We start from the raw sequence: 26,493 nt of genomic DNA, 5'->3' as shown, positions 1-26,493 counted from the left end.
TCTGACCCAGGATTGCTGTTGTTACATTCTTATGTAAAATCCCTTATCCTTTCCCGCACCTGCTTCATCATAGTTTTGGGTGTCTCTATTTCTTCTACAAGAATTGACATTGCTGCTAACAACTAAAGCAATGAAGAGAATGCAGCCCCATGCACTGGGTTAGGGTTTAATGATGCTGCCAGCGCTGGCAGGAAGAAAACACAACCTTTGAATGAGAGCTCTAGTCAAGAAGGAAGCTTATCAGTTCTCCTTTGGTTTGAAATGTGGGGAAGAGGGAAGATACCAAATTCTGTGTCTATTTGCACATGTCCTGTTTCAGTGTCACAGTAACCAGCAGAAAGAAAATAATAATTGTTTACCACCACGTGTGTCTTTAATTGGTTTACGCCGCTTGATTTGTGGCACTAGACACCAGGGCTTGGCATGATTCTCCCACTTGACCAGGATCAGGTGTGCAATGGGACCTGCAGATCAGCCTCCTGACTATTCTGACACTTGCTCTACTCCTATTTAAATGAAATCACATCTTTGTGGAGCCTGGATTAAAGAGAAAAATGAGAGCGTTAGACTTGGAACATCAGGCCTGATCCTAAATTTCTTGAACACTCTAAACACCTGTAGAAGCTGGTGAGCATTCAGAGAGCTCCAGCTCATGCCCCACAGGCAGTAAGACCTTTCGCAAGTTTCAGTGGAAGCTAGAGGTGTTCATCAGGTTACGTATATATAGGAGCCCTGCTTTTTGCTTGCATTTATAGCTTACTTGGGTGGGTTATCAGTACAATCTTGACCTAACATTTAGATTTTCAAGAATTATTTTTTAATAAAGCAAGATCAATAGAAAAACTTTTGTGACTTAATTTTCAGTTTTCTCTGTTACGTCGCTTTGTAGAATGTAAGATTCAGCTCAGTAGCTCCATCCTTATGTATATCTGTATCTCCCTTAGAGCTGTGAAGATATAGCTCTGACTTTTCACACAGGTGAAATGCTGCTGACCCCTTCAACTGCATATGAAGTCTAAAATGCAGCACTACCAACATGGTTCCACCTAGCCGGGTCTAGATCATGCGGCAGGGGTCTCCTTGGAACACGGGGGTTTGGCATGGCCGGGAGATGCACTGGAGAGGCCAGTGAATCTGCTATTATGTGGCTCCACGGTATCCAGAATCCCTGAAATCTCCAAAGTCGCACTAGCAGCAGCAGTCAAAAGGGGAGAATTCCTACAGCTCCCCTTAAATGCTCTGTGTGCGAGAGCAGGGTTGGTCCTGGAGAGATCATAGAATCAGAAAATATTAGGGTTGTAAGGAGGCCATCTCGTCAAAGCAAGACCAACCCACTTAAATCATTCCACCCAGGGCTTTGTCAACCTGGGCTTTATAAACCTCTAAGGATGGTGATTCCATCATGTCCCTACCTAACATGAGATGGGAAAGCTGCCTTTCGCTTCAGTGGGGTGTTGAAGCTGAGGCCTCATGTTGACACTTTGCATGTTAACTGTTTCACCGCTGATCATTATTTTACACACAGGCTCTGAAAATCCTGAGGCTGAAAACGAACTTCAAAATAGCAACCAGGAAAGTTGGGTCCAACGCATGCTGATGGCCTTGGTGGGCGATAGTTCCCTTTTCAACACCAGAGAAGGACGTGCTGGAAAAGTACACAACTTCATGCTGGGCTTGAACCTCAACACCTGTTACCCGCTCTCCCCTCTATCGGGCCTAGGGACTCAGGAATCTATGGAGGAGGATGAAATGGATGCAGCAGTTGCAGGTTGGTTCACAAAATATCCATGCACTGCTTTTCTGTTGGTGAAAGAATAAACCATGAATTGCAATTGTGAGAACCTATCATTAGACTGGAATGGTAATAGCTGAACGCTTCTGAAAGCTAGAGCACATTTGCACGGGGGCAATCTTGAATATTTACAAGCACATTGAGATCCTAAAGATCACTGGTGCTATAAAGTGCAATGTATTATTCCTGAATGAGGCCAGGTGAGGTCTGGCTAAATCAGGACTGACTCCACAGAAGTGCAGTATCGTGTTAGTTCTATATGTTGCCCACTGCTAAGGCCGCCTTTCAGATTCAGTAGAACAACATACTTACTGGTAGGGTGAAGAGGAGTTGCTCTTTCCTTGGTAGAGAAGACTAAGGTGATTTGTATACCTGGCCACTCCTGGCTCTCTTGAAAGACCTACAAAAGACGCATGTGGCACGTCCCATCATACTCTTTTCATCCTCTCTTATTAGCATGGGTCAGCAATTAGTCTTGCCAAACAGCATGATGTTCCTTCCTAATTGCTTCTTCTTCAATTCCCTGTCCCTTATTAACTTCCTCCACATTGCATTTTTCATAGTAGATCAGCAACAAGAACAGATAGCTCACACTGCATTTTTCATTTGCAGAAATCCAAGTATCAACTTCTGCCTCAATCTCCTTCCTGCTCTCATAGTACTCTCACCTTCCTCCAACCTTTAGTTTAAAAACTACTCTACAACATGGGAATTTTAATGAAGAGAATGGTGCATCTTAGTAGACTACCAGAGTAAGAATGTTCCACACATTCAAAATGAATTGTCCTTCAGCCTCCCCCTGCTCCTCTGCCTTTCTAAATGTTGCCACACAACTTTCCTCTTTCCCTCAAAATCTGACCAACAGTTGCCTGGAGTTCCTCTTCTCCAGATCCATCTCTGATGCCCTTCAAGATGGTTTCTTTTCCTACTTCCATCCTCTTTTTCTGTTAAGGACCTGCATCCATGTCTCCTCTGAAGCATTGCTAATACCAGTCTTGCTGCCCTGTTCTTCTATTTTTCTCCAAGGTATCTGATGTTTCCTCCACACTGTCCCCTGTGTGGAACATTCTTACTCTGGTAGTCTACTAAGATGCACCATTCTCTTCATTAAAATTCCCATGTTGTAGAGTAGTTTTTAAACTAAAGGTTGGAGGAAGGTTGACCGGTATGGCGGAGCTCACAGTTCGAATTCAGACATCCTTTAGGGGAACTTTTATTAATGGAGCTCCCTATGTCCTTGTAAGGAGGAGAGGAGGAAAGATGATAAAATATAGGAAGGAGCTGATGAGAAACAATCAAATGAAGAAGAGTCCCATTCAATTACTTCATGTAATGGCAGATGGCTAAGAAGTGAAAATTGCTTGAAGTGTTTTTATACAAATGCTAGAAGTCTAAATAATGAAATGGGTGAACTAGAGTGCCTTATCATTAATGTAGATACTCATATCATAGGTATCCGAGAAACGTGGTGGAATGAGGGTAGTAAGTGGGACACAATAATATCAGGGTACAAAATATATTAGAAGGACAGAACTGGGCACGCTGTTGAGGGAATGTCACTTATATGTGGGAAAAAAAGTGTAGAATCAAATGAAGTAAAAATCTTAAATGGACCAAATTGGGCAGTAATTCCATGCTTTAACAATAAGAATATAGCAGTAGGGATATATTAGTGACCACCTGATCAGGATGCTGATAGTGACTGTGAAATGCTAAGGGAGATTAGATTGGATATAGAAAACCTCTCCATAATAAAGGGATTTCAGCTATCCCTATATTGACTGACTAGCTACATGTCACCTCAGGATGGGATGCAGAAATAAAAGTTTCATGCCACCTTAAATAACTGCTTTTTGGAGCCCTCAAGAGAAGAAGCAATCCTTAATGTAGTCAAGTGAAGCACAGGATCTGGCCTCAGAGGTAAATGTATCTGGACTACTTGGTAATAGTGACCATAATATAATTCAATTTAACATACCTATGGCGGGGTTAATACAGCAGCAGTCCAACCCTGTAGCATTTAATTGCAGAAAGGGGAACTATATAAAATTAGGAAGTTAGTTAAACAGAGATTAAAAGGTACAGTGCCAAAAGTGAAATGTCTGCAAGCTGCATGGAAACTTTTTGAAGGGATCGTAATAAAGGCTCACCATAAATGTATAACCCAAATTTAAAAAACAGAGAACCAAAAAGTGCCACTGTGGCTAAACAGAAAAGTAAAAGAAGCAGCGAGAGGCAAAAAGGTATCCTTTAAAAAGTGAAAGTTAAATTCTAGTGAGGAAAGTAGAAAGGAACATCAACTCTGACAAATGAAATATAAAAATAGAATTAGGAAGGTCAAAAAAGAATTTGAAGAACAGCTAGCCAAAACCTCAAAAATTAAAATTATTTAAAAAAATGCATCAAAAGCATAAACAACCAGTGGGGCCATTGGATGATCAAGATGCTAAAGGAGCACTTCAAGAACGATAATGTGTCGTGGAGAAACTAAATGACTTCTGTGCATTGGTCTTTGTGGCTGAGGATTTGAGAGAGACTCGCAGACTTGAGCCATTCTTTATAGGTGACAAATCTGAAGAACAGTTCCAGATTGAGATATCATTAGAGGAGGTTTTGGAACAAGTTGATAAGCTTCACAGTAATACCAGATAGTATTCAGCTAAGAGTTCTGAAGAAAACCAACGAGAGTGAACAAGAGTTCAATCACAAGCAACTGCAAAAAGTTACAAAAGGATCTCACAAAATTGGATGATTAGGCAACACAATGGCAGATGAAATTCAGTGTTAATAAGTGAAAAGTAATGCACATTGGAAATGTAATCTCAGCTATATATATAAAATCATGGGGTCCAATTAGCTGGTACCACTCAAGAGAGATCTTGGAGTCATTGTGGATAGTTCTCTGAAACATCCACTCACTGTGCAGCAGTATTCAAAAAACCAATAGAATGTTGGAGATTAAGAAAAGGATATATATTACAAGACAGAAAATATCATATTACCTCTCTCTCTATCTCCATAGGATGCCCACATCTTGAATACTGTGTGCATATGTGGTCTCCATCTCAAAAGAGATATACTAGAATTGGAAAAGGTTTGGAAAAGGCCGACAAAATTATAAAGGGCATGGAACATCTTCCATATGGGGAGAGATTAATAAGATTCCAGGTTTTCAACTTGGAAAAAAGATGACTAAGGAAAGATATGATAGAGGCCTATAAAATCATGATGGGTGTGGAGAAAATAAAAAGAAAGTGTTAGTTGCTCCGTCTAAAAAAAAAAAAACCAAAACAAGGTTGTTACCAAATGAAATTAATAGGTGGCCAATTTAAAACAAACAAAAGGAAGTATTTTTTCACACAGTGCACAGTCAACCTGTGGAACTCCTTGCCAGAGGATGTTGTAAAGGTCAGGACTATAACAGCATTTAAAAAACTAGATAAGTTCATGGAGAATTGATACATGAATAACTGTGAGCCACGATGGGCAAGGATGGTATGCACTATGCGTCTGTTTTCCCGAAGCTAACAGGATGGATCACTTAATGATTACTTGTTCTGTTCATTCACTCTGGGGCACCTGCCATTGGCCACTGTTGGAAGACAAGATACTATGCTAGTTGGACCTTTTCTGTGCTGTACAGGCCGCCCTCGCTATAAGTCCAAGATATGTTCCAAAAAAAGTGGACGTATAGCAAAACAACTTAAATTGGGGAATTTTTTCCTGCAGCGGACTTCCATTGAAGCAAATTGGGGGGAGTGTTTCTCACAGCTTATAGCGGGGAATGGGAGGACTTATAAGCATTAGTTCCTACAAATGTCAATGACTTTAGTTGACTGATAGTGGGGACTCCCTGTACCTCAGCATCAGTAATTCATTGGGTACCCACACTTTACTTCAGAGATAGTCCATATGTGTGCAGGAAACAAAAAAGCCAATAAACATTTTTCATTTCAGAGAATTGTAATTGCATGGGAAAATACCAATTTTCACACTTTTCAGTGAAAGCTAAGATGTCTGTGAAAATAATAGAGCCTAGTTATCTTAGTCACATACCTTTTTTGTTTTTTGCTTGATGTATAAAGAGAACCATTCATTAGTGTCTGAACATTTTTAGGCATTTATACATTTTGTTTATGTGCACCAATTCTATCCTGGAAACTGAGCTAAGTTGCAGCTTTCTCCCCTGGGGGACATTGTGTCCAAGTGGAGAAGCAGCCCTGAATAAACCCCTTTGTAGGCTCCCTGTGATATGAATTGCAGTGTTTGCAGTTTCTATGTTCATAGCTAGAAATGGAGGCCTTCCATGGTAATGAATCTTGATTAACAATGCTAGACTCTTAAGTAGCACTGCCAGCCACTCTTATAATAATCTTAGTTGCTCAACTTTCCTTTTCTTTAGTAATCGGAGAAGGAAGTTTGAACTTTTTGTCATGGAATTGTAAATACCAGATGTCACTTAAAAGCACAAGTAACAAAGTGACTCTACTGTGTATTTGTCAACATAACTATCCTTTTTTGACTGGCTCTATCATAACTTCCATCTGTGCTCCAGTTTCTAAATATTATTTTTCAGCTCAGAGGTGTTTACAACTGAGTAATCTTAATATTTATAGTGGTATTTATAGTGCCTAAAACAGGCAGTAAAGTGCTTAGTAGATTTGTAATGAAAATGAGCTTTATAAAGGCACAAAGTAGATAAAATCCAATCCTCAATACCCCCGCTCCCACCCCGAGCTTTATTTTGTATTGAAACAATTGAAACAACCTCATAGAGACAAGGAGAAATTTTCTGCTTTAGAGGAATTTTTGACTACGGGTCATGTGGACTTTCCCATGGCCATGTTCTAATAGTTTTTTGCTGTTGATAAATCTTTGCACTTCTCACTATTTGCTTAAATTACAAGATTACAACCCAGTCCTGCAAGCTACCAAACATAGTGTGTATGATTACAAGTAACCCCTGCACTTTGCTCCACAGTAACTATCAATGGATATGCAGTACTAAGATGAATTGTTCAGTAGAGTATTTTCAGTAATAGTGATGGGTTTGTCTATATTAGTACAAGAGCCTAGGAGCCCAATGAAGAGGCTACAAAGGAACCTTTGAAATAAATGAAAAATATTACATTATTTTTCATGTCTTTTATACCAAGGCACTGGACTTTTTTTTTTTTTTTTAACCATCGAGTTATGTTGCTATTATCCATGATTTTAAATCTAGTATAATTTGACCAGAATATAGCAATATTGTTTGGTTTGGGTTATTAATATAAGCCTACAACACCAGAAATAAAGGCATCTTAGAAACAGATCATACATTACAGTGTAGTGCGTCTCACATTGCTCACTTCGCAGACCTATAAAGTCATCGTGCGCATATAGAGCCTTGATTGCACTTGACAGCCGTCAGTGAACATTGAACTCCGGACCTGCCCCACTCAAAGTACAGACTTCTAAAGCTACTGCTAAAAGTAGCAGCTGGCAGAAGAAATAAGGAGCCATGACCACATGCAGTGTATTATATGTACACAGTTACCTGAAAGTACATATAAACATGTATAAAAGCCCCACACACCAGAAGACACACAATCACATTAAATCACAAGGTATGTTAGAAATTTTCAAGTGAGGATCATGTGAGTCTCTACCTCTTTCCCTACCCTTGTCTGGCATGCAGGGATCATGTTGTTAAATACAAGCCGTATCTGACTGATAAGCCCTGAAGAGTGGTGGGGTTGGGAGAACAGCCAAGCAACATATTTTACCTTCCCATTTGTGGGCTTGCAAATGCTGCTTCCTGCCATTGTTTCTAGGTAGGTTTTATTGGGAGTGACTAGCAAGAGAGGAGTGTGAGCAGAGAAAGGGACAGATGCTCTGTCAAGGGTCGGCAACTTTTCAGAAGAGGGGTGCCAAGATTTAATTTTCCCCATTCCCCTCAGTGCAGGCCTTGCCCCCTCCCATCCTGTTCCGCATCCTTCTTCACCCCCCCCTCCCCCTTCCTTTCCCCACATCCCTGTGCCCCAAGCGCGCACACCAGCAGGGCATCAACACTGGGACTCGCAGCTCCCCAGGAGCAGCACGGGGGCAAGGAGGAGCCGGGATGCACAGGGTCACTTCCCAGCCCAGCCCTTTGTCCGGGGCTCACCCCTCACCTGACATCTGTGGCTCCAGGGCTGTGGCAGTCAGAGCCCGGGGCTATCCAGTGCTGTCTCTAGCCCCTGGCCGGGCATAGCAGGGAGCTGGGGAAGAGTCTCCCCGCTCGTGGGAACCTGCCGCAGTTTAGCCTGGGCCCTGGTAGCCCACGGAGGTGGCAGCAGTGTGTGACTGGCCATGCCACCCTGATCTGCAGAGCAGCCTCAACCCCGGCCCCTCCCGGAGCAGCAAGCAGAGCCTGTAGCGAGGGGATGGGATGTTAACCCCTTAACTCCTGGGAGCTGCACACCCAAGGTACGTCTAGACTACAGGCTTTTGTCAACAGAAGTTTTGTCGACAGATACTGTTGACAAACTTTCTGTCGACAAAGAGCGTCTAGACTACATCCAGTTCTGTCAACAAAGCAAGCCGCTTTGTCAACATGACTGTGTAGACACAAAGGACAGTGCAGATGCAATAACGCCTTCTGTCACCAGAACTCTGTCGACAAAAGGTGTTATTTCTCATAGAATGAGGTTTACAGCCATCGACAAAACTGCTGAGTTCTGTTGACATTATGTCGACCGAACTCAGCAGCAGTAGACGCAGGTATAGTTTTGTTGACAAAAGTCCACTTCTGTCGACAAAACCCTGTAGTCTAGACACACCCGCAGGGACACAGTGCCCAGCGCTGGGTCGTGCTGCACGCTCCGCTTGCCCGGCTGCCCAGCCCCTACACCATGCTGCACAGGCCACAAAAAATCATCTTGCATGCCACTTATGGCACACATGCTGTACCTTGCCGACCCCTGCTCTGTGGTATTGTGCTCCTTCAGACCATCTAGATTTAACTGGGAAGAGAGCCATTCTTTGGGACATTTTTCCCTGGCAGGCCAAAAGTCCAGGCAGTTGATGATCTGGAGAGACAGGGGAGCAAGGACAACTCTGGGCCCGAGCATGTTCCAATTGGTGGAGTTAAAAAGGGAGTCTCCCCAGCACAGCAGTCTGATGGGTGAAGAGCTCATGTCCTGCTCACACGTGGTCATGGAAGAGCTACCTGTCTAGAACAAACTCTTCTCAGAGACCTTGGTCCTGGACTATTAAAGTCAGTCACTGGGGCTGTTGCCACTGACTTCAAACAGACCAATATTTGGCTCTAACCCTTTGGAGCAGAAAGTCCTCACACAGAGTCTCTTCTTGTTTTTCCATTAAGAATTTCAGCTGCTGAAAATCTTTGAGCTTTATTCCATTTAAAATTCCAGACTGGCTTCTGTATCCAATTTCTGTTGTTTTCAAACATATGCTTCCTCCGCTGGCTGGAGTTTCACCGAATCCAGTCCTGTAGTGCTGCTTGAGGGCTCCACTTTTCTTTTTAAGTAGAATTCCCATCTGATTCTTTGTCCAAAATGTTTTGTTTTTGTTTTTAAAAAATAACCTCAAATCTGCTTGAAAACTCCTGAATAATAAAGACTCACTGTTGATCTATTTCTGTTCCTGAGACATTCCAACACCCTTTAAAACACTCTTGAGGAAATGCCAACTGAATAACAATGGGGAAAAATTATCTCATAGGCTTTGTTTCCTTATTTCAATATTTATGGAAACTATTTTACAGTAGATGCACGTCAGTAGTGAATGCCCTGTACAGCTCACTCACTTTCCTTTTAAGCTGCTCCCTGTGACAAGGAGCATCTGGACATAAAAAATGAGAACATGTTTTATAAGCCATACTTGAAACATTCTTTCTTTTAAATCAAATTCCGATATATCAGATAGTCAGTCTGTGCTGGTCCCACACAATTCTGCTCATTTTTAACTGTTCTTTATGTTTTACTGATAAAAAAGATTTCATGTGATAAGAGCATTTCTTAAGAAAGGTGCAGCTTTCTTTGATGAATCCACATGTAATAAATACTTCTATTTTTATCCTACCTCTCTCGGTACGTGTACACAGCAGGGCAAAAGAAAAATTAAGCTATGCAACTTCAGCTACGTCAATTGGGCAACAGAAGTTGAAATAGCTTAATTTGGCTTTTGGTGCTGTCTGCACAGCAGGAAGGTGAAGGAGGGAACACTCTTGCTCCTCGTGAAATCAGAGTTACAGGAGTCAAAGTAACAAGTCCTCCAACTCAACATTATTTCACATTAATGGCTTGTGGTGTAGATGCACTCTTTCTTATTTTGGAATAACGTTAGTTATTCTGAAATAATGCTGCTGTGTAGACGTACCTTCAGAGAACAGTATGTAGAATTCCTACGAATGTAAACTTTTGGGTTTTTTTAAAAGAAGATCTGGAACAGCCATAAATGGAGTAAGCTAATGATCTATCTCACCTGGCACCCTGGCCAATGCTGAGAGGTGAAAATTCCCTATAATATACTGTAATTGACTCCAATTCATGGAGTTACTGCACTGTGCTACATAATTCTGTAGGCTGGGCTTAGTATAGGGGTAGCTTGGTACAAGGGCCTGTGCAACATAGGAGGTCAAGCTAAATCATCTTATTGTCCCTTGCGACTTTATACTCCCTAAATCCATGCTGGGTATGCCACGCCTTTGGGGCAAGTGCTGTAGCTGATCCAAACATTAGGCCCTTCAGGGGCTAAACTTCAGTGGCTTCCCAGAAACAGTCAGCATCTGATGAATAACAAAGCATACCTTACAAGGGCTGCCAGCAGTGCACAGAGCAGTTACCCTGGGCACTCTTGCTTTAAGTTCCAAACAATAGTTGAACCAGCAGTTCCTACTCCAGCTCTTGGATGGAGAGCAGCACAGGAGTACAAAGGGTAACTGCTTTTGCCAGGCATCAGAGAGATCACAGTCTCTCTTCTTCCTCTTCCTATATTGTTGATGCTGTTTAAGAAGCAATTTTAACATTCGAAGCTGTTGCTTTTGCTGATGTAGATGGAGAGATCGAGATAAAGAATAACCCCATTAAGAACAATACAGGATGTGATTAGTACAAGTGGTGTCAGTACTGGCTTATTCTCATCCTGGAGATGGGAGACCCTCTTGCATATGTGAAATAAAATGTGCTATTATGCTTAGCATTTTGGAACCGTGTTTGGCTGTGCAGATTGACACTGAAGGAGCATTTATGACTTTGCAGTCATATTGGATTCAGATAATCATTTGCTTTGGCTCCCCGGGGAGGCAATTTCTGTCACTTTGCAAGTCGTCTTACTGTAATTACTTTTAAAACACAAATACTTTTTCTTTGTTAAGACTGCCTATCTTAGAGTAGATCATATTAGGCTTAAATTTAGTAAGTTACTTAATACAATTGTTATCCATACCTCATTTCTTTAGCTCCGAGGGATTCTACGTTAGTACTTCATCATTTCAATTACTAACTATTGGGGATCTGGGGGTTTGTTTTTTGTTTTGGTTTTGCTTAGATCCCGATGAGTTTGAGAGGATATATGAGCCACTAGATGTGAAGAGCAAAAAGATTCATATAGTGGATAGTGGGCTCACCTTTAATCTGCCGTATCCCCTTATCTTAAGACCTCAGCGAGGCGTTGATCTCATCATCTCCTTTGATTTCTCTGCGAGGCCAAGTGACTCCAGTCCTCCTTTCAAAGTAAGTAAACCAGGCCATTCCTTCAGTTTGTGTTGTCAGTTTTAAGGTGGTTAGACCCAGATCTTGAAAGGTATGTAGGCATCTAACTCCCATTGTGAAGTTGGGCGGTACGTTTTTATCCTCCCATCATGCTGGTGGCAAATTCCACTCTTTTGTGGCTTCCAGGCGAGGGGTGTTAAATTGTGTTTAATCAACTGAGCAACTAGTCGATGGAATTTCCAGCAATTAGTCAATAAGCAGGGGAAACTGCAGAGTCGCAGTGTGGTTAGCTCCTAGCCCTGGAAGCTAACCTCGTTGCAGCTTTGTTTTTAAATGAATTAAGAGCTGGCTAGCTCCTAACACATTTAAAAAGCAGAAGCACAGTGGTGGGGACCAGGCGCGAACTGGGACAGCTGATTCCTGGCTCACATCTGGTTCCCCTCGCTGCACTTCTGCTTTTTAAATGTGGTGAGAGCCTGCTGGCTTTTAATACATTTAAAAAACAGAGACGTGGTGCCTGGGACTCAGCGTGAGCCGGGAATCAGCTGATTCCCAGCTCATGCCCAGTTCCCCTCTACGCTTTTAAGCCAGCTCCCCCAGCACCGGCTCCAGCTCCTGCCCCTTGCTTCCTCAGCTTATTCTTATCGGATAATCAACTAATCACTTACACCCTATTCCAGGCCCTCCCATTCAAAAGTCTTACTTTGGTGCCATGATGGCTCCAGATCTACAGTAATTGACTTTCATGGTAACAGTTTTCTACTTTGCCCCCAATCCTACTTACTTTACTCAGGAGATTAATTCCACTGAAATAGAAAAGACTGCTGCCATGAGGAAGGTGGTGGGATTTGACCCTCAGCAAAAATGTCACTTGAAATAATTCCTTATCTGGCTTTTATGGAAAACCTGCCTGCACAATGATATGAAGAATTTGACCTTTAAGAAGAATGTAAATCTTTTATTGAAACTAAATTTCATGATCTGTTGTCTCCTCTTGCAAAAAAAGGCTTATAACCAGTATTGAGTAGGGCTGTCTGGCAATTAAAAATGAATCATGGTTTATTGCACAAATAGTCAAAACTATTTTTAATTGTGCAATTTATCACAATTGAAAACGAGTTGTAATTAATTGTGCAATTAATCATACTATTAAGCAATAATAAAATACCATTTATTTAATTTTTTAATGTTTTCAATATTTCATATATATTTATTTCATTTACAAAACAGAATACTAAGTATTTACCTTATATTTGCATTGTAAAAGACAAAGTATTTTTTCAATAATCTTATATAAATACTTTTGTGCAATCTCTTTATCATGAAAGCTGATCTTACAAATATAGATTTATGTCCAAAAAACTGCCTTCAAAAGTAAAATTTTAGAGCTTACAAGTCCACTCAGTCCTACTTCTTGGTCAGCCACTCAGACATGCATCTGACAAAGTGGGTCTTTGTCAATGAAAGCTTATGCTCCAATACATCTGTTAGTCTATAAGGTGCCACAGGACTCCTTGTCACTTTTTCAGACAAACAAATTTGGTTACAATTTTCAGAAGATAATGCTGCCTGCTTCTTGTTTCCAATATCACCTGAAAGCGAGAACAGGCATTCACATGGCACTGATGTAGCTGGCATTACAGGATAGTGATGTGCCAGATTTGATTCACCTGTCCCTTCATAGGCTATGTCTAGACTGCAGGCTTCTTTCGAAAGAGAAATCCGCTTTTTCGAAAGAGAGCAGCGAGTCTGGATGCTCTCTTTCGAAGACGGCCTCTTTACATTGAAGAACGCCTTCTTTCGAAAGAGGAACTTTCGAAAGAAGGCGTTCTTCTCGTGAAACGAGGTTTACCACCATCGAAAGAAAAGCCGCGTTCTTTCGAAATAATTTCGAAAGAATGCGGCTTGAGTCTGGATGCAGGGGAAGTTTTTTCGGGAAAAGGCTACTTTTCCCAAAAAAACCCCTGAGTCTGGACACGGCCATAGTTCAACCACCATTTCAGAGGACATACATGTATGGTGATGATGGGTTATGCTTGGTAATGATCCAAAGCATTGTGGACTGGTGCATGTTCACTTTTATCATCTGAGTCAGATGACATTAGCAGAAGGCTGATATTTTTTTTAATGGATTGTGTTCTGTATTTTCCTCATTGGAATGTTGCTCTTTTAAAAATTCTGAAAGCGCACACCACATTTCATTCCACTCAAATTTTGGACAGAACTTCAGATTCTTAAACTTTGGTCAAGTACTATAACTGTCTTTAGGACTCTCACATTGGTATCTTCTTGGTGCTTTGTCAAATCTGCTGTAAAAGTGTTCTTAAAAATAAACATGTGCTAAGTTATCATCCGAGACTGCTATAAATGAAATATATGGGTAAAACAGAGCAGGAGACATATAATTCTCCCCAAAGGAAGTCGGTCACAAATTTAATTAATTCATTATTTTTTAAAGCGCATCATCAAAATGGAAGTATATCTTCTGGGATTGTGGCTGAAGAATGAAGGAGCATAGGAATGTTTAGGATATGTGGCGATAAATATCTTGCAACTCTGGCTACAAAAGCCCCATGCAAATACCCGTTCTCACTTTCTGGTGACACATTGTAAATAAGAAGCAGGCAGCATTATCTCTCATCAATATAAACAAACTTCTTGTCTTAGCGACTGGCTGAACAAGAAGTAGGACTGAGTGGGCTTCGAGGCGCTAAAGTTTTACATTCTTTTGTTTTTGAATGCAGTTATGTAACCCTCCAAAAATCTACACTTGTAAATTCAACTTTCACAGTGAAGAGATTGCACTTCTGTACTTGTATAAGGTGAATTGAAAAATATTTTTTTCTCATTTTTGCAGTGCAAATATTTGTAATATCAATATAAAGTGAGCACTTACACTTTGTATTCTTTTTTGTAATTGAAATCAATAATGAAAATATAGAAATAATCTACAAATATTTCAGTTGATATTCTGTTGCTTAACAGTGTGATTGAATTGCAATATTTTTTTATAATCACAGTTAACTTTGAGTTAATTGCATGAGTTAACTATGATTAATCAACAGCCATAATATCAAGCAAATAAGTTACTTGCATTTATACTATAAAATATTACTACTAACCACATATATGTCAGAAAATACCATATCTAATTTCCATAATATGAAAAATAACAATAAGAAAACACCCAGAATTTGGACTGCTCCAGACCCAACCCCCTGTCTTCTTTTGATGTCATGTGTATCTCATGTTAAACAAAACACAATGAGATACATTCTTATTGTAAGAAAGGAAAAATTGTACTCTTTGTTATTCGCCAGAACCTCAGTGTTAGATCATCTATGGAATATATGTCAGCATACTTAGCGCTTGTGTATGCTGCACCACAGTGCAAGCTATGCAGCACACATTTAAGAGTTGCAGTCTAACTGTCTTGTATGGATGCTGCTGGTCCAAATGAAAGGGTTCCTAGTTCACATTAATGTAAACTTCTTTCAAACAGGAGTGCACTAACGTGAACTGATTTTTGTGCCAGTAATGTTCCCACAGTGCAGTTAGATCACATTGCGTTGGTGCATGCTTCACAGTGTATATCTTTTTATAGGCCATCTCGTGGCACAGTGTAAACATAAGTTAATCTTAGTTTAAATACTACTAAATTGTTGTTGTAAATACATTAGTTAAGAGGGGTAACAATTTCAGAAGTCCCAGTCTTATTTTCAGACGTGACTGATCATTCAGGACTGGATGCACCAAGGGACATAAGTGGCTGGGCCCAGCATCTATGTGACATTGAGATCTCCCAAATCCTCACCCAGCTACTGTCTAAATTCCCTAGCTTCCTCAGGGCTTGCCTACACTTGAAATGCTGTAGTAGTACAGCTGTGGCACTTCAGCATAGACTACCCATGTTGACAGGATTGGTTTCTTATCTGCAGAAGTAATTTGCTTTCTCAAGAGGCAATAGCTGGGTTGACAGATGGACTCTTCTGTTGATCTAACACTGTCTGCAGGGGAATTAAGGCCAGCAGGAGTGCTCAGAATACACCTAGTGGATCAGACTTTGCCCCGAGGAAAGCCAGGGCCGACTGATGGGAATTTGGCAGGAGGGGTGGCTGGTCGATGAGGCTGGAGGTTGCGTGCATGTGCATATACATACATAGTTAACAACTCAGTTTCCCAGTGGTCAGGGCTCTCATATGGGATGAGGGAATTTGCTTAATTCTCCTCCCTCCCAGGTTCTTGGCCCCAAGAGAATGATGCACAGTCCCTGACCCACAATGATACACAGACTTAGTACTGTAAGTATTACTCCTTCAAATGGTGGAGGAAATTGCCATATCCATTACAATAATGATGATTAGGTAACAGGAAGTCTACAAAATGGATTGCATGCTGTCATTCCAAAATGAATCTGATATTCTGTTAGGAAGTGCTGTGAGGAAAGTGGCCCAGGCTGATAGTTGGGTTTGCATAGTGAGAATTATGGCAGTTAGAAAATTGTTGGGCCCTGATCTTCCTTTTCACTGCTTTCCAGTACATTACATTTACATACGTTTTCAGGCCCCTTTACTCTGCCAGAGTGATGTAAAGTGGCTGCAATATACATGAGAGTCAGGACCTTTGTATTCACGTAGGAGTTAGGTGAAGTCTACACTTGTGTTTGGGAAAAGCAAGTAGAGGTGTACGCCAGTCTGACTGTGCCGCAGTCTCGGTCAGACTAAAAATAGCATGAGAAAGATCCAAGTTTATAACCGCTGCATTTGTAACTACTTAAGGTGGTTGCCGTGTAGTTGGCACAAGAATTCTTGAGATTAAACACATGCACATTAGTAGCTGGAAAAAATGTAATAGCTGGAATATGAATATAAGAATTCTTATGCTCTAGCTTCATAGAGCAACACCATTATATGACGTAGGGAATGTCTCTGCATTGTCTGGTAAAGATTTATCTGTGTTTAGTCACTGCAATACAGTGGATAGTACACATTAAAGTTTAAATGACATTTATTATTTCTTAAAAGTGGCAAGAGTAGAAGGCAGAATCCCTGATCCACTGGCTTCCCAATCTAAACCAGGGGTCGGCAATTAACGGTGCATGGGCCCGACATGGTTCTCCAGAGTTAACCTCTGGTGGGCTGCCAAACACTTTATTTACCTGAGAATCTAAGGTATAATTGCTTGCAGCTCACGTTCTTCGTGGTTTGCCATTCCTAGCCAATGGGAGCTGCAGGAAGCAGCGTGGGACTGCTTATTGGGCCCTGTTGGTGTAAACCGACAAAACATGCAGATAGCTCTAAGAGACCAAAGGAAGGTTAATGTTTCCAACGATGGTTAAAGCTAATGGTAAAACAGTAACCACAAGGAAATATTCATGGAGTAGTTAAAGGGCCACCATCAATTTGAAATTCTTGTCAGTTGTCGAAAGTGAGTTTTAAGTAATGTCGAGGAATACATCTGTTTTGGGAACCTTGTTTCTGAAAATTACTGTGGTTTTACAGCCACATTGTCAATTAAAAAGGAAAGCTTTTTTTCATCTCTGTTGCAATGTAAAAGAGCCACCCAAACAACACTGACCACTGACTTTATAAGGAAGCAGTAATATGACCTTGTAGGGATTCTCCCCCTGTGCGGAGGGGCTTACGTCCGCCCCCCTCAGTTCTCTGATTATAGGCGCCGTGAAGTGACCGATTCCGTTCGGTTTTGTTAGGCGGTTGGGGGAAGGGGGTCCGGGCCCGCCCTCGCTCCGGACCCCAGCCCAGGGCCCTAAGGTCGGGGAAAAGACTCCCCCACCTAGCAGGGGGGGTCGAGACCCCTAAACTCCCCTGCCCTCAGGGTCCGCGTCCCTGCCCTGGGCTGCTTCTTCCCCCAGGACCCATAGGCTCACCTGGGCTCTTCCTCTGATCCTGCCTAGGGCCTCCAATAATAACGTCCACTCGCCGGTTCGCGGGGGGGGGGGTGCGTCTCCTCGGCGTTCCCCCCTATGGCTGGTCCACTGCGACCTTTTGAACTACCCGCCGGTCGCAGGCAGATTACGTCACCCCCCTCGTCGGCTTCCGGCCCCTCCCAGGACCGTCCTACCCATGATGTCATCGCTACGTCAGCTCGGCCCCGCCCCCTCTCTGCGCTGCCGGCCGGCCCCGGCTCGTCACCCGGCCGGTATGTCGGCCCCCCCGCTCGGGGACAACGGGCGGTGATCCACTCCCCTCCGGGGGGTGAGCCTTCCCCCCGCGGTCGCGGCGTCCCGGCGGTTTCCGGGAGGGGCGGGGCTACCCCGCCACACACCTTCCCCCTTAAGTCTGGCACCATACTCGCCGTTCCTGTCTCTGGGTTTTCCGCTAAACGGGATAGCCAGTCCGCATTCCCATTGGTGGACCCCGGGCGGTGTGTGACTCGGAATTTGTATGGCTGCAAGCTGAGGTACCATCTCAAGATCCGTGGGTTAGTGTCCTTCATCTGCTGCATCCATTGCAGCGGGGCATGGTCCGTCACCACGGTAAATTCATCGCCTAAAAGAAAGTATCTTAGTGAATCGACAGCCCACTTGAGGGCCAATGCCTCCTTTTCGATTGTCGCATATCCCTTCTCCCGGGGAAACAGTTTACGACTCAGAGGATGGGGTGCTCCTGTCCCTCCTCCTCTTGCGTCAGTACCGCCCCTAGCCCCACCTCCGACGCGTCAGTCTGCAAGGTAAAAGGTTTGTTAAAGTCGGGCTGGGCCAACACCGGGGCCCGGACCCACCGGTCTTTCAGCTCCTGAAACGCGTCGTCGCACGCCGCGGTCCACCTCACCCTCTCGGGTTGTCCTTTCCTTGTGAGATCTGTAAGTGGCGCGGCCACGGAGGAAAAATTCGGAATGAACCGTCTATAATAGCCCGCCAATCCCAGGAACTGCCGTACTTTTCTCTTTGTCGTTGGGGTGGGGTGTTCCCGTACAGCCTGGACCTTATCTACTAGGGGCTTCAGCTTTCCTCTCCCTACAGTGTACCCCAGATACGAAACTTCGGCCCTCCCGAATTGACATTTCTTTGGGTTGGCCGTGAGTCCCGCTTCCCTCAGCGCCCTTAATACGCTTGTAATGTGCTCTAAGTGTTTCTCCCAGGACTCACTGAATATCACAATATCGTCAATGTATGCCGCTGCGTAGTCCTGATGGTCCCTTAAGACCTGGTTCATGAGTCTCTGAAAGGTCGCAGCGGCCCCGTGTAGTCCGAACGGCATGTTTTTGAATTGGTACAACCCAAAGGGGGTGGCAAACGCCGTTTTCGCCTGGGCTTCGGGAGAGAGTGGGATCTGCCAATACCCTTTCGTTAAATCGAGGGTCGACAAATAGGCGGCCCTCCCCAGGCGTCCCAGTAACTCATCTATCCGCGGCATGGGGTATGCATCAAATCGCGAGATCGCGTTGACTTTGCGGAAGTCAATGCAGAACCTCGTTGAGCCATCTGTTTTGGGCACCAAAACAATGGGGCTTCGCCATTCGCTACGAGATTCTTGTATGACCCCCCACTCCAACATGGCTTGGAGTTCTTCCTTCACCGTACCCCATAACTTTCGGGGAAGGGGGAGCATATTATCTCTTACCACTCTGCCGGGTTCAGTCTCGATCTTGTGTTGTACTAACGAGGTCTGTCCGGGTCGGCTGGTTAGTACCGTCCTGAACTGGTCGAGGAGGTGGTGCAACTGTTCTTGCTTTGGGCCCGGGAGCTCTTCTCCGACACGTATGCCCTCGATCCTCACCTCCGGCTCCCCCCACGGACCCAACTCAATGTCAGTGTCCCGAGGGTCAATCAGGAGAGCCTCCCGTGGATGCCACTTCTTTAAGAGGTTGACATGGTAAATTTGAGTTGCCCGGCGGTTACCGTCTACCCGAACCTCATAGTCGACCGGGCCAAGTTTCCTGATTACCCGGAAGGGTCCCTGCCAGTGGGCCAAGAGCTTGGACTCCCCGCTAGGCAGCAATAGTAGAACCTGCTCACCTGGTTCGAACTCCCTCACCTGCGCCTTTCTATCATAGTAGGCCTTCTGCCCTTCTTGCGCCTTCTCTAGGTTCGCTCGGGCCCGGCCCGCTAGGTCATGGAGGGTTCACCTCAGTTTCTGTACGTACTGGGCGGCCCCCAAGGCGGGAGAAACCGACGTTTCCCATCCCTCCTTTACGAGATCCAGGATCCCCCGCGGTCGCCGCCCGTATAACAGCTCGAAGGGGGAGTACCCGAGCGATGCCTGCGGTACCTCTCTGACGGCGAACATCAGTGCAGGCAGCAGCTTATCCCATTCCCGGGGTTCATCTTGTGCGAACTTCCGCAGCATCCCCTTCAACGTGCGGTTGAAGCGCTCCACCGGCCCATCGGTTTGGGGGTGATATGCCGACGTCCGGAGCTTCCTAATCTGCAAGACCTTACACAGTTCCGTCATAACCTTAGACGTTAGATTCGTCCCCTGATCTGTCAGTAACTCCCGGGGCAGCCTGACCCATGAGAATAGTTTGACTAATGCCTCCGCTATGGCCGGGGTGGTGGCTCTTTTCAGGGGCACCGCCTCTGGGCAACGGGTGGCGTAGTCTACGATGACCAGGATGTAATTATGTCCGCGCCCAGATTTCTCGAGCGGACCTACCAGGTCTAATGCTACCCTCTCAAAGGGGGTCCCTACCACCGGCAGGGGCACCAGGGGAGCCGGCGGGACCCGGCCCCCGGCTGTTCTTTGGCACTGGGGGCAGGAGTTACAGAAATTCTTAACCTCCTGGTACACCCCGGGCCAATAGAATCTCTGGAGTATCTTCTGTTGAGTTTTTTCCCTGCCCAGGTGCCCGGCCCACGGGTGTTCGTGGGCCAATTCCAGGACCTTCCACCGGTACGGTCTTGGGACCAGCAGCTGCCATCTTTCCTCCCCAGGGAGTTCCCCCGAAGACACTCGGTACAGGCGGTCGTCTTTTACCTCAAATCGCGGTCCATCCGGCTGATTGGGCGGGTTCCCCTCCTGTGGCTCGCTTGTGGTGCGCACCTGCTCCCAGGCTTCCCGTAGTGTTGAGTGAGGAAGTCCCCTTCTTCTACGTCGAGACGGACGGTGGGCGGTGTCCCGGCGTCCGGAGCCCTTGCTGGCACAATCCCCCCCTCATCTTGCTCTCCTTGGGCTACCAAGGTCCCCTGCCCTGTTTCTGGCTCCCTTTTAGGATGTCTCCCGCTATCCCACTGTCCCAGGAGTCGCTTCAGGCCGGGCCAATCCCGTCCCAGCAGGAGGGGGTACGCTAACTTAGGGCCGACGGCGACTACACACTCCGCTTCCAACTCCCCGTCCCCTATCCGTACCCGGGTCGTAGGGTAGTAATGAATGTCTCCGTGGACGCACCGGAGGGCTATGGGGGCACCCCGGGCCCGCCCCGGAAGTATCACGTCCCTTCGGACAATGGTTTGCCCGCATCCCGAGTCAAGAATAGCCTCCACCGGGTTCCCATTAACCCACAGTCGTTTAATTACCTGAGCTGCGCTGGCTGCCTTCCTGTCCGTGCCCCCAGCGCGCCTCTGCCCAAAGGTGCAGTCCATCAGGGTGCAGTCCCTCTTGTAATGACCCTCCTGCCCGCACTGATAGCAGACCACCTTCGGAGCTCCCTCGGGTGGCGGGGTGCCCGGCCTCGTTTCGGTCGCCCGATCTCCCCTGGCCTCACCAATCGGCCGGTTCCACCGAGGTGCCAGCCTCCTCGTCGGGAGGGGGCCCAGGGAACTCCCGGCGCCTTCCCCGGCCCGCTGGGCTCCCGCGGGCTTACCCGTCCCAGCCTCGTTCCTTCGGGGTTCTCTCGGTGCCCCCGCAGCTCCTTTCCCCTCTGGCCCCTCTGCGGCTAAGTAGTGTTCCATGAGGGTCACCGCTTCATCCAAGGTCTCCGGAAGATGCCGTCGTACCCACCACTGCCCTTCCGCGGGGAGGATGCTGACGTATTGTTCAAGTATCACGAGATCCGCCACCTGGGCCCCCGTCTTAGTCTCAGGTTCAAGCCATCTCATCCCCGCTTCCTTAACCCGTTGCGCCACCGCCCGTGGTCGCTCGCGGGAGTCGTACCTGGCCTCTCTGAACCGCCGGCGGTGGGTCTCTGGAGTCACCCCTAATTGGTCCAGAATCGCCTCTTTAACTTTATAATAACATAAGGCATCGCTGGAGGACATCCCTCGGTATGCTAGCTGGGCCGGCCCCGACAAGTAGGGCGCGAGGAGGGTAGCCCAATGCTCTGGTGGCCACTTTGCGGCGGCGGCCACCCTCTCGAACATAACCAGGAATGCCTCAGGGTCGTCTTCCGGCCCTAGTTTCGTCAGCCATATGGGCAATTGGGTGCCGACCCCCTCTCCTCCTCCGGACCCCGCTGCCGCCCCAGGTACCGTCATTGGTGCGCCTCACGCCATCTGCTCCTGACGCTCCTGGAACTGGTTGAGGAGCTGTTGCAGCGCCTGCATCTGTTGCTGCTGCTGCACCTTCTGGGTCTCCGTCCACCACTCCAGAATTTTATTTGCCTCCATTGTCTCCTGGCAATCAAGACTTTGTTAACCCTTTCCCCTATCCGGACCCCCGTTTCGGGGTCCACTATTCCCACATTCTCCACCACATGTAGGGATTCTCCCCCTGTGCGGAGGGGCTTACGTCCGCCCCCCTCAGTTCTCTGATTATAGGCGCCTTGAAGTGACCGATTCCGTTCGGTTTTGTTAGGCGGTTGGGGGAAGGGGGTCCGGGCCTGCCCTCACTCCGGTCCCCAGCCCAGGGCCCTAAGGTCGGGGAAAAAGACTCCCCCACCTAGCAGGGGGGGTCGAGACCCCTAAACTCCCCTGCCCTCAGGGTCCGCGTCCCTGCCCTGGGCTGCTTCTTCCCCCAGGACCCATAGGCTCACCTGGGCTCTTCCTCTGATCCTGCCCAGGGCCTCCAATAATAACGTCCACTCGCCGGTTCGCGGGGGGGGGTGCGTCTCCTCGGCGTTCCCCCCTATGGCTGGTCCACTGCGACCTTTTGAACTACCCGCCGGTCGCAGGCAGATTATGTCACCCCCCTCGTCGGCTTCCGGCCCCTCCCAGGACCGTCCTACCCGTGGTGTCATCACTACGTCAGCTTGGCCCCGCCCCCTCTCTGCGCTGCCGGCCGGCCCCGGCTCGTCACCCGGCCGGTGTGTCGGCCCCCCCGCTCGGGGACAACTGGCGGTGATCCACTCCCCTCCGGGGGGTGAGCCTTCCCCCCGCAGTCGCGGCGTCCCGGCGGTTTCCGGGAGGGGCGGGGCTACCCCGCCACAGATCTGTAGACAATTGCTGAGTAAACAAACTGAAAAAAATAGAGCACTTCTCTATTCTCTTTTGACTCCAGTTATCATGTACTATTTCTAACAATAAAGTTAAACAAACTCAGGCTACTTCTGAACTTGTCATGCTTCTTAGATTTTTCCCTCATAAACACTCCACCTCCACTTAACTGACTGAATCCTGAAATCTAAGTCTTAATTAGGCAAAATTCACTTTCGGATTTGGCCCATTTTTTGTCATTAAGGGAGCACAGGATCCGTTCCCGTGAACATCTAGTATCATTGACTTTGTAATGTCATCTCCACTGAGACACTTCTTACATTTTTATGTTTTCCCAGTAGTGTTCTCTGTGCAAGCTTTTAAAGGCATAGTCCTGTAATGCTCTTTGTGCATTGAGTTTCTCTCTGTTGGTAGGTTTTTGGCTGGAAGATTGGGAGTAGCATAAAATAATAAAAATATCAAGAGGGTTTCATGCACTTTTAGACCTTCATATAAATTCCATCAAAAAACCCAAGAACACTGAAGACCATTTGACAGAAGGGTAGAATCTTGGAAAAAAACAAAAATAAAATGCATCCAATTTTGTCTCAAAGGAATCTCTTAAAAGGCTAAGCTAATAATTGTGAACACTGAATTTGATAGAAATACTTTCTCGTGGGGGAATTCTGTGCCAAAAAATTAAAAATTCTGTGCGCAATATTTTCAAATTTTGAAAAATTCTGCTTATTTTATTTCTCAAAATAACTCTATCATCACACCACATTCAATTATTTTTGGTCATTTCTTTATAAATCTTGTCAGAAAGTATGTCTGCAACAAAATAGACAACAAAAAAGATCCAGAAAATGTTTTTTGACAAATAGCTCCCTTACTAGGCATATTAATACAGAACTCAGAGTAATACTTTATTTAAATTATGATACAGAACTGTCTTTCCTGCCTCCCTCAGAAGTCATGCAAAGACTTGAGGGGAAGTCAGGAGAAGCTGAGGGAGAGGAGATTCGTCATTGGGAAGGAGCCTGGGTGTGAAATTGGAGGGTTGTTAAATATGGGTGGGAAAAGTATGAAACATGTTTGGGGAGGGGGGCAGGGAACGATTGTTAGGGTGCTTCCACCATGCAGACCCTGGCTTATCCCTAGCTTCTCCCACCAAGTCATGCACATCCAGCCTATCCCCATGTATCCCTCCACTCCCCCCTCCCACTACCTTCGATACTCCCTCTCCTATCCCCAGCACCCCTGCACCCCTCTTCCTAGTCCCATGTGTCTCTCTCTCTCTGCCCCCCACCAAGCCATTGCCCTGCCCTATGTGGCTCTGCTTTCCTGTCCCTATTTGTTTCTGTGCCCCTGCTCAGCTATCCTGCATCCCACTGTAGCTCTATAAACCTTCCCCCCACCTGCACACCTACCCCAATCTGTCTTCCCTTGCTAGTCTTTATGACCCCCCACCAGTGCAATTCACTTAGTCTCCTCACCTGTCCTGACAGGCACTGCTAAGAAAGCTCTTCAGGCTCTTTCTGTTCCCTAGCTGGTTTGGAGCTGCTGCCGTGTTTTAGTACCACAGCACTTTCGGGTGGGCAAAGAGGTGATTCTATAGCAACAGTCCAGCAAAAGCTGTTTTCTGTGCAAAAAATTAAAAGTATTCACAGCTCATTAATTATGAGCAGCACAGAGTTACCCCAGGAGTAACTGAATACAGGCACTCTTCTACCTAGCAAATAGCTATAATCTGTAAGCATGAATTTTCTGCTAGCAACTTTCCCTCTGCCAAAAAGGACCCGAGCCAAACTCTGCACTAACATGTACATGCTGTGCAGCTCCCACTGACATGCTTTTCACAGCAAAATTTCTCCTTGGTTTGCAGTAGATTTGAAATAGGTCTCATCTGTCCAAAACAGTGAAATCTGCCGTCTGAAGATAATGACTGTAATCCCCCTTTATTATTTCATATCTTGCCTTTTAGTCTCGTGTGTGTCCAAAATGGTTTCCCAAAGGAAAATCCTATTTCATTCTCTTATATTTAGCTAACGCATGGTTAAATATAGACTGGTCATCCCTACCCTCTAATAATACACCCACATTACGTACTTTTGTGTCATTGTCTGCAAATTATTTTGTTTACTTTTCTGTTGTGAGAAAACAACACACTATTTTCCAGGTTCCCATCCTTACTGTAGCATGATTTAAAAAGCAGTTCTACTCGGAGAAGAAATTCTGTAAATTTAGCAGTTCATGGATGAGTGTTGCTTAAATCTCTTTGGTTTCCATAGCAGTGGTGCTCTATATAAAAATAAAACTATGGGTGTGGTTTTTTTAGCTGTTAGCAACACAAACTCCTCCTAAAATCTGACAGTCAAGAGGAGTGCTCTCCTTTTTGTAAATTATCAGGAGTAATAAAGATTGTGTGGACCAAATTGGGCCTTGAATTGTAGTTGTGCAAATCCCTTTTATTTTCACTATATTCACACAAGTGTAAGTGGCTTTTGAAATAATTCTGATGATGATACTGAAGGTAGAATTCAATTTTGATCCTTCTAGTTGGCCCTGGAAGAATAAAAATGTCATTTTAAAGTAAGACCATCAGATATGAGTCTCTGCACAACAGGGGACTGAGTTACGTAAGAAAATAAAATTTGGAGAGATTCTTGTGAGAGTGGAATTTCACTTGAAGGATTTTGGATTGATCAGTCTTTAAAGAAGAGCCTACACTTCATTGTTTGTATTTAAGCATCAAGACCAGTTTGGCAAATCATGCCAATACTCTCACTAAAGTAAAAAAGCAATGGTTTTTCAAATTGTTCCTATCATTGGTTATCTTTGTTTATCTGCAAGACCCTCATTAGAAAGTCTCCAAATTCAAGGGCTGTTGTAAACATTTTAAATTTTATTTCCTTTTTTAGGAAATTTTGCTTGCTGAAAAATGGGCCAAAATGAACAACCTTCCTTTTCCAAAAATAGATCCACATGTGTTTGATCGAGAGGGCCTGAAGGAGTGCTATGTTTTCAAACCAAAGAATACTGCTACAGAGAATGACTGTCCGACAATCATCCATTTTGTTCTGGCAAACATCAACTTCCGGGAATATAAAGCTCCAGGTGAGTTCATAATAGCTGAGACACTAAATCTTGGTGTTCCTGGAACTAGAAATGAATCTATCAGTTGTTACATGGTGAATACTTTGTATCAGAAATACCTAGAAATCTTTCCATAATGGTCATGAATTTCCAAATACCCATATAAAAGCAAGTTATGATTATAGAACTTGATACTTCATCTCTTAAATCTTCCCTTTTTATTTTTTCAGAATGAAAAAATATTGCCTCTGTCTTTCGTTGTCTCTGTAGGTGTTCCAAGACAAACTCAGGAGGAGAAGGACTTTGCTGACTTCGATATTTTTGATGATCCTAATACACCATTCTCAACCTTCAACTTCCAATATTCCAATGAAGCTTTCAAAAGGCTTCACGACCTAATGGAGTTCAACACTCTGAATAACTTAGATGTATGTATAGTATAAAAATATTTGATTTACACTAGTTCAGAGGTGATGTAGGGAGTCCAGATAGTGATGGGATTAACTAGAGATGAGAATAAATCCTTAAATTTACTAGCTAAAAACTTTGATTTTTTTCCTACCTGTGTGACAAGCTTGCTCAAAAAGAGATTTGTATATGCAGTTAGCTATGCGGTTTTGCATTTATTTGTATGGCACAGCCCAACTAGTACGATAGCA

The 26,493-nt window shown here is 45.0% G+C and overlaps 1 protein-coding gene across 2 annotated transcripts in view; it reads left to right on the top strand.

Moving 5' to 3' along the window:
• PLA2G4A (phospholipase A2 group IVA) overlaps nucleotides 1-26,493 on the top strand; it is a 119,360-nt gene that overhangs the window by 86,873 nt on the left and 5,994 nt on the right. For both annotated transcript variants that reach the window (XM_006110860.5, XM_006110859.5), the window contains 4 exons: nucleotides 1,526-1,768; nucleotides 11,327-11,511; nucleotides 25,660-25,855; nucleotides 26,105-26,262. In XM_006110860.5, the coding sequence (XP_006110922.3) occupies nucleotides 1,526-1,768; nucleotides 11,327-11,511; nucleotides 25,660-25,855; nucleotides 26,105-26,262 (782 nt within the window). The remainder of the gene's footprint in view (nucleotides 1-1,525; nucleotides 1,769-11,326; nucleotides 11,512-25,659; nucleotides 25,856-26,104; nucleotides 26,263-26,493) is intronic.

The sequence above is a fragment of the Pelodiscus sinensis genome, chromosome 9, assembly GCF_052426305.1.
Source record: "Pelodiscus sinensis isolate ZL-2025 chromosome 9, ASM5242630v1, whole genome shotgun sequence".
Classification (NCBI taxonomy): Eukaryota; Metazoa; Chordata; order Testudines; family Trionychidae; genus Pelodiscus; species Pelodiscus sinensis.
This window is presented reverse-complemented; position numbering and strand designations above follow the sequence as displayed.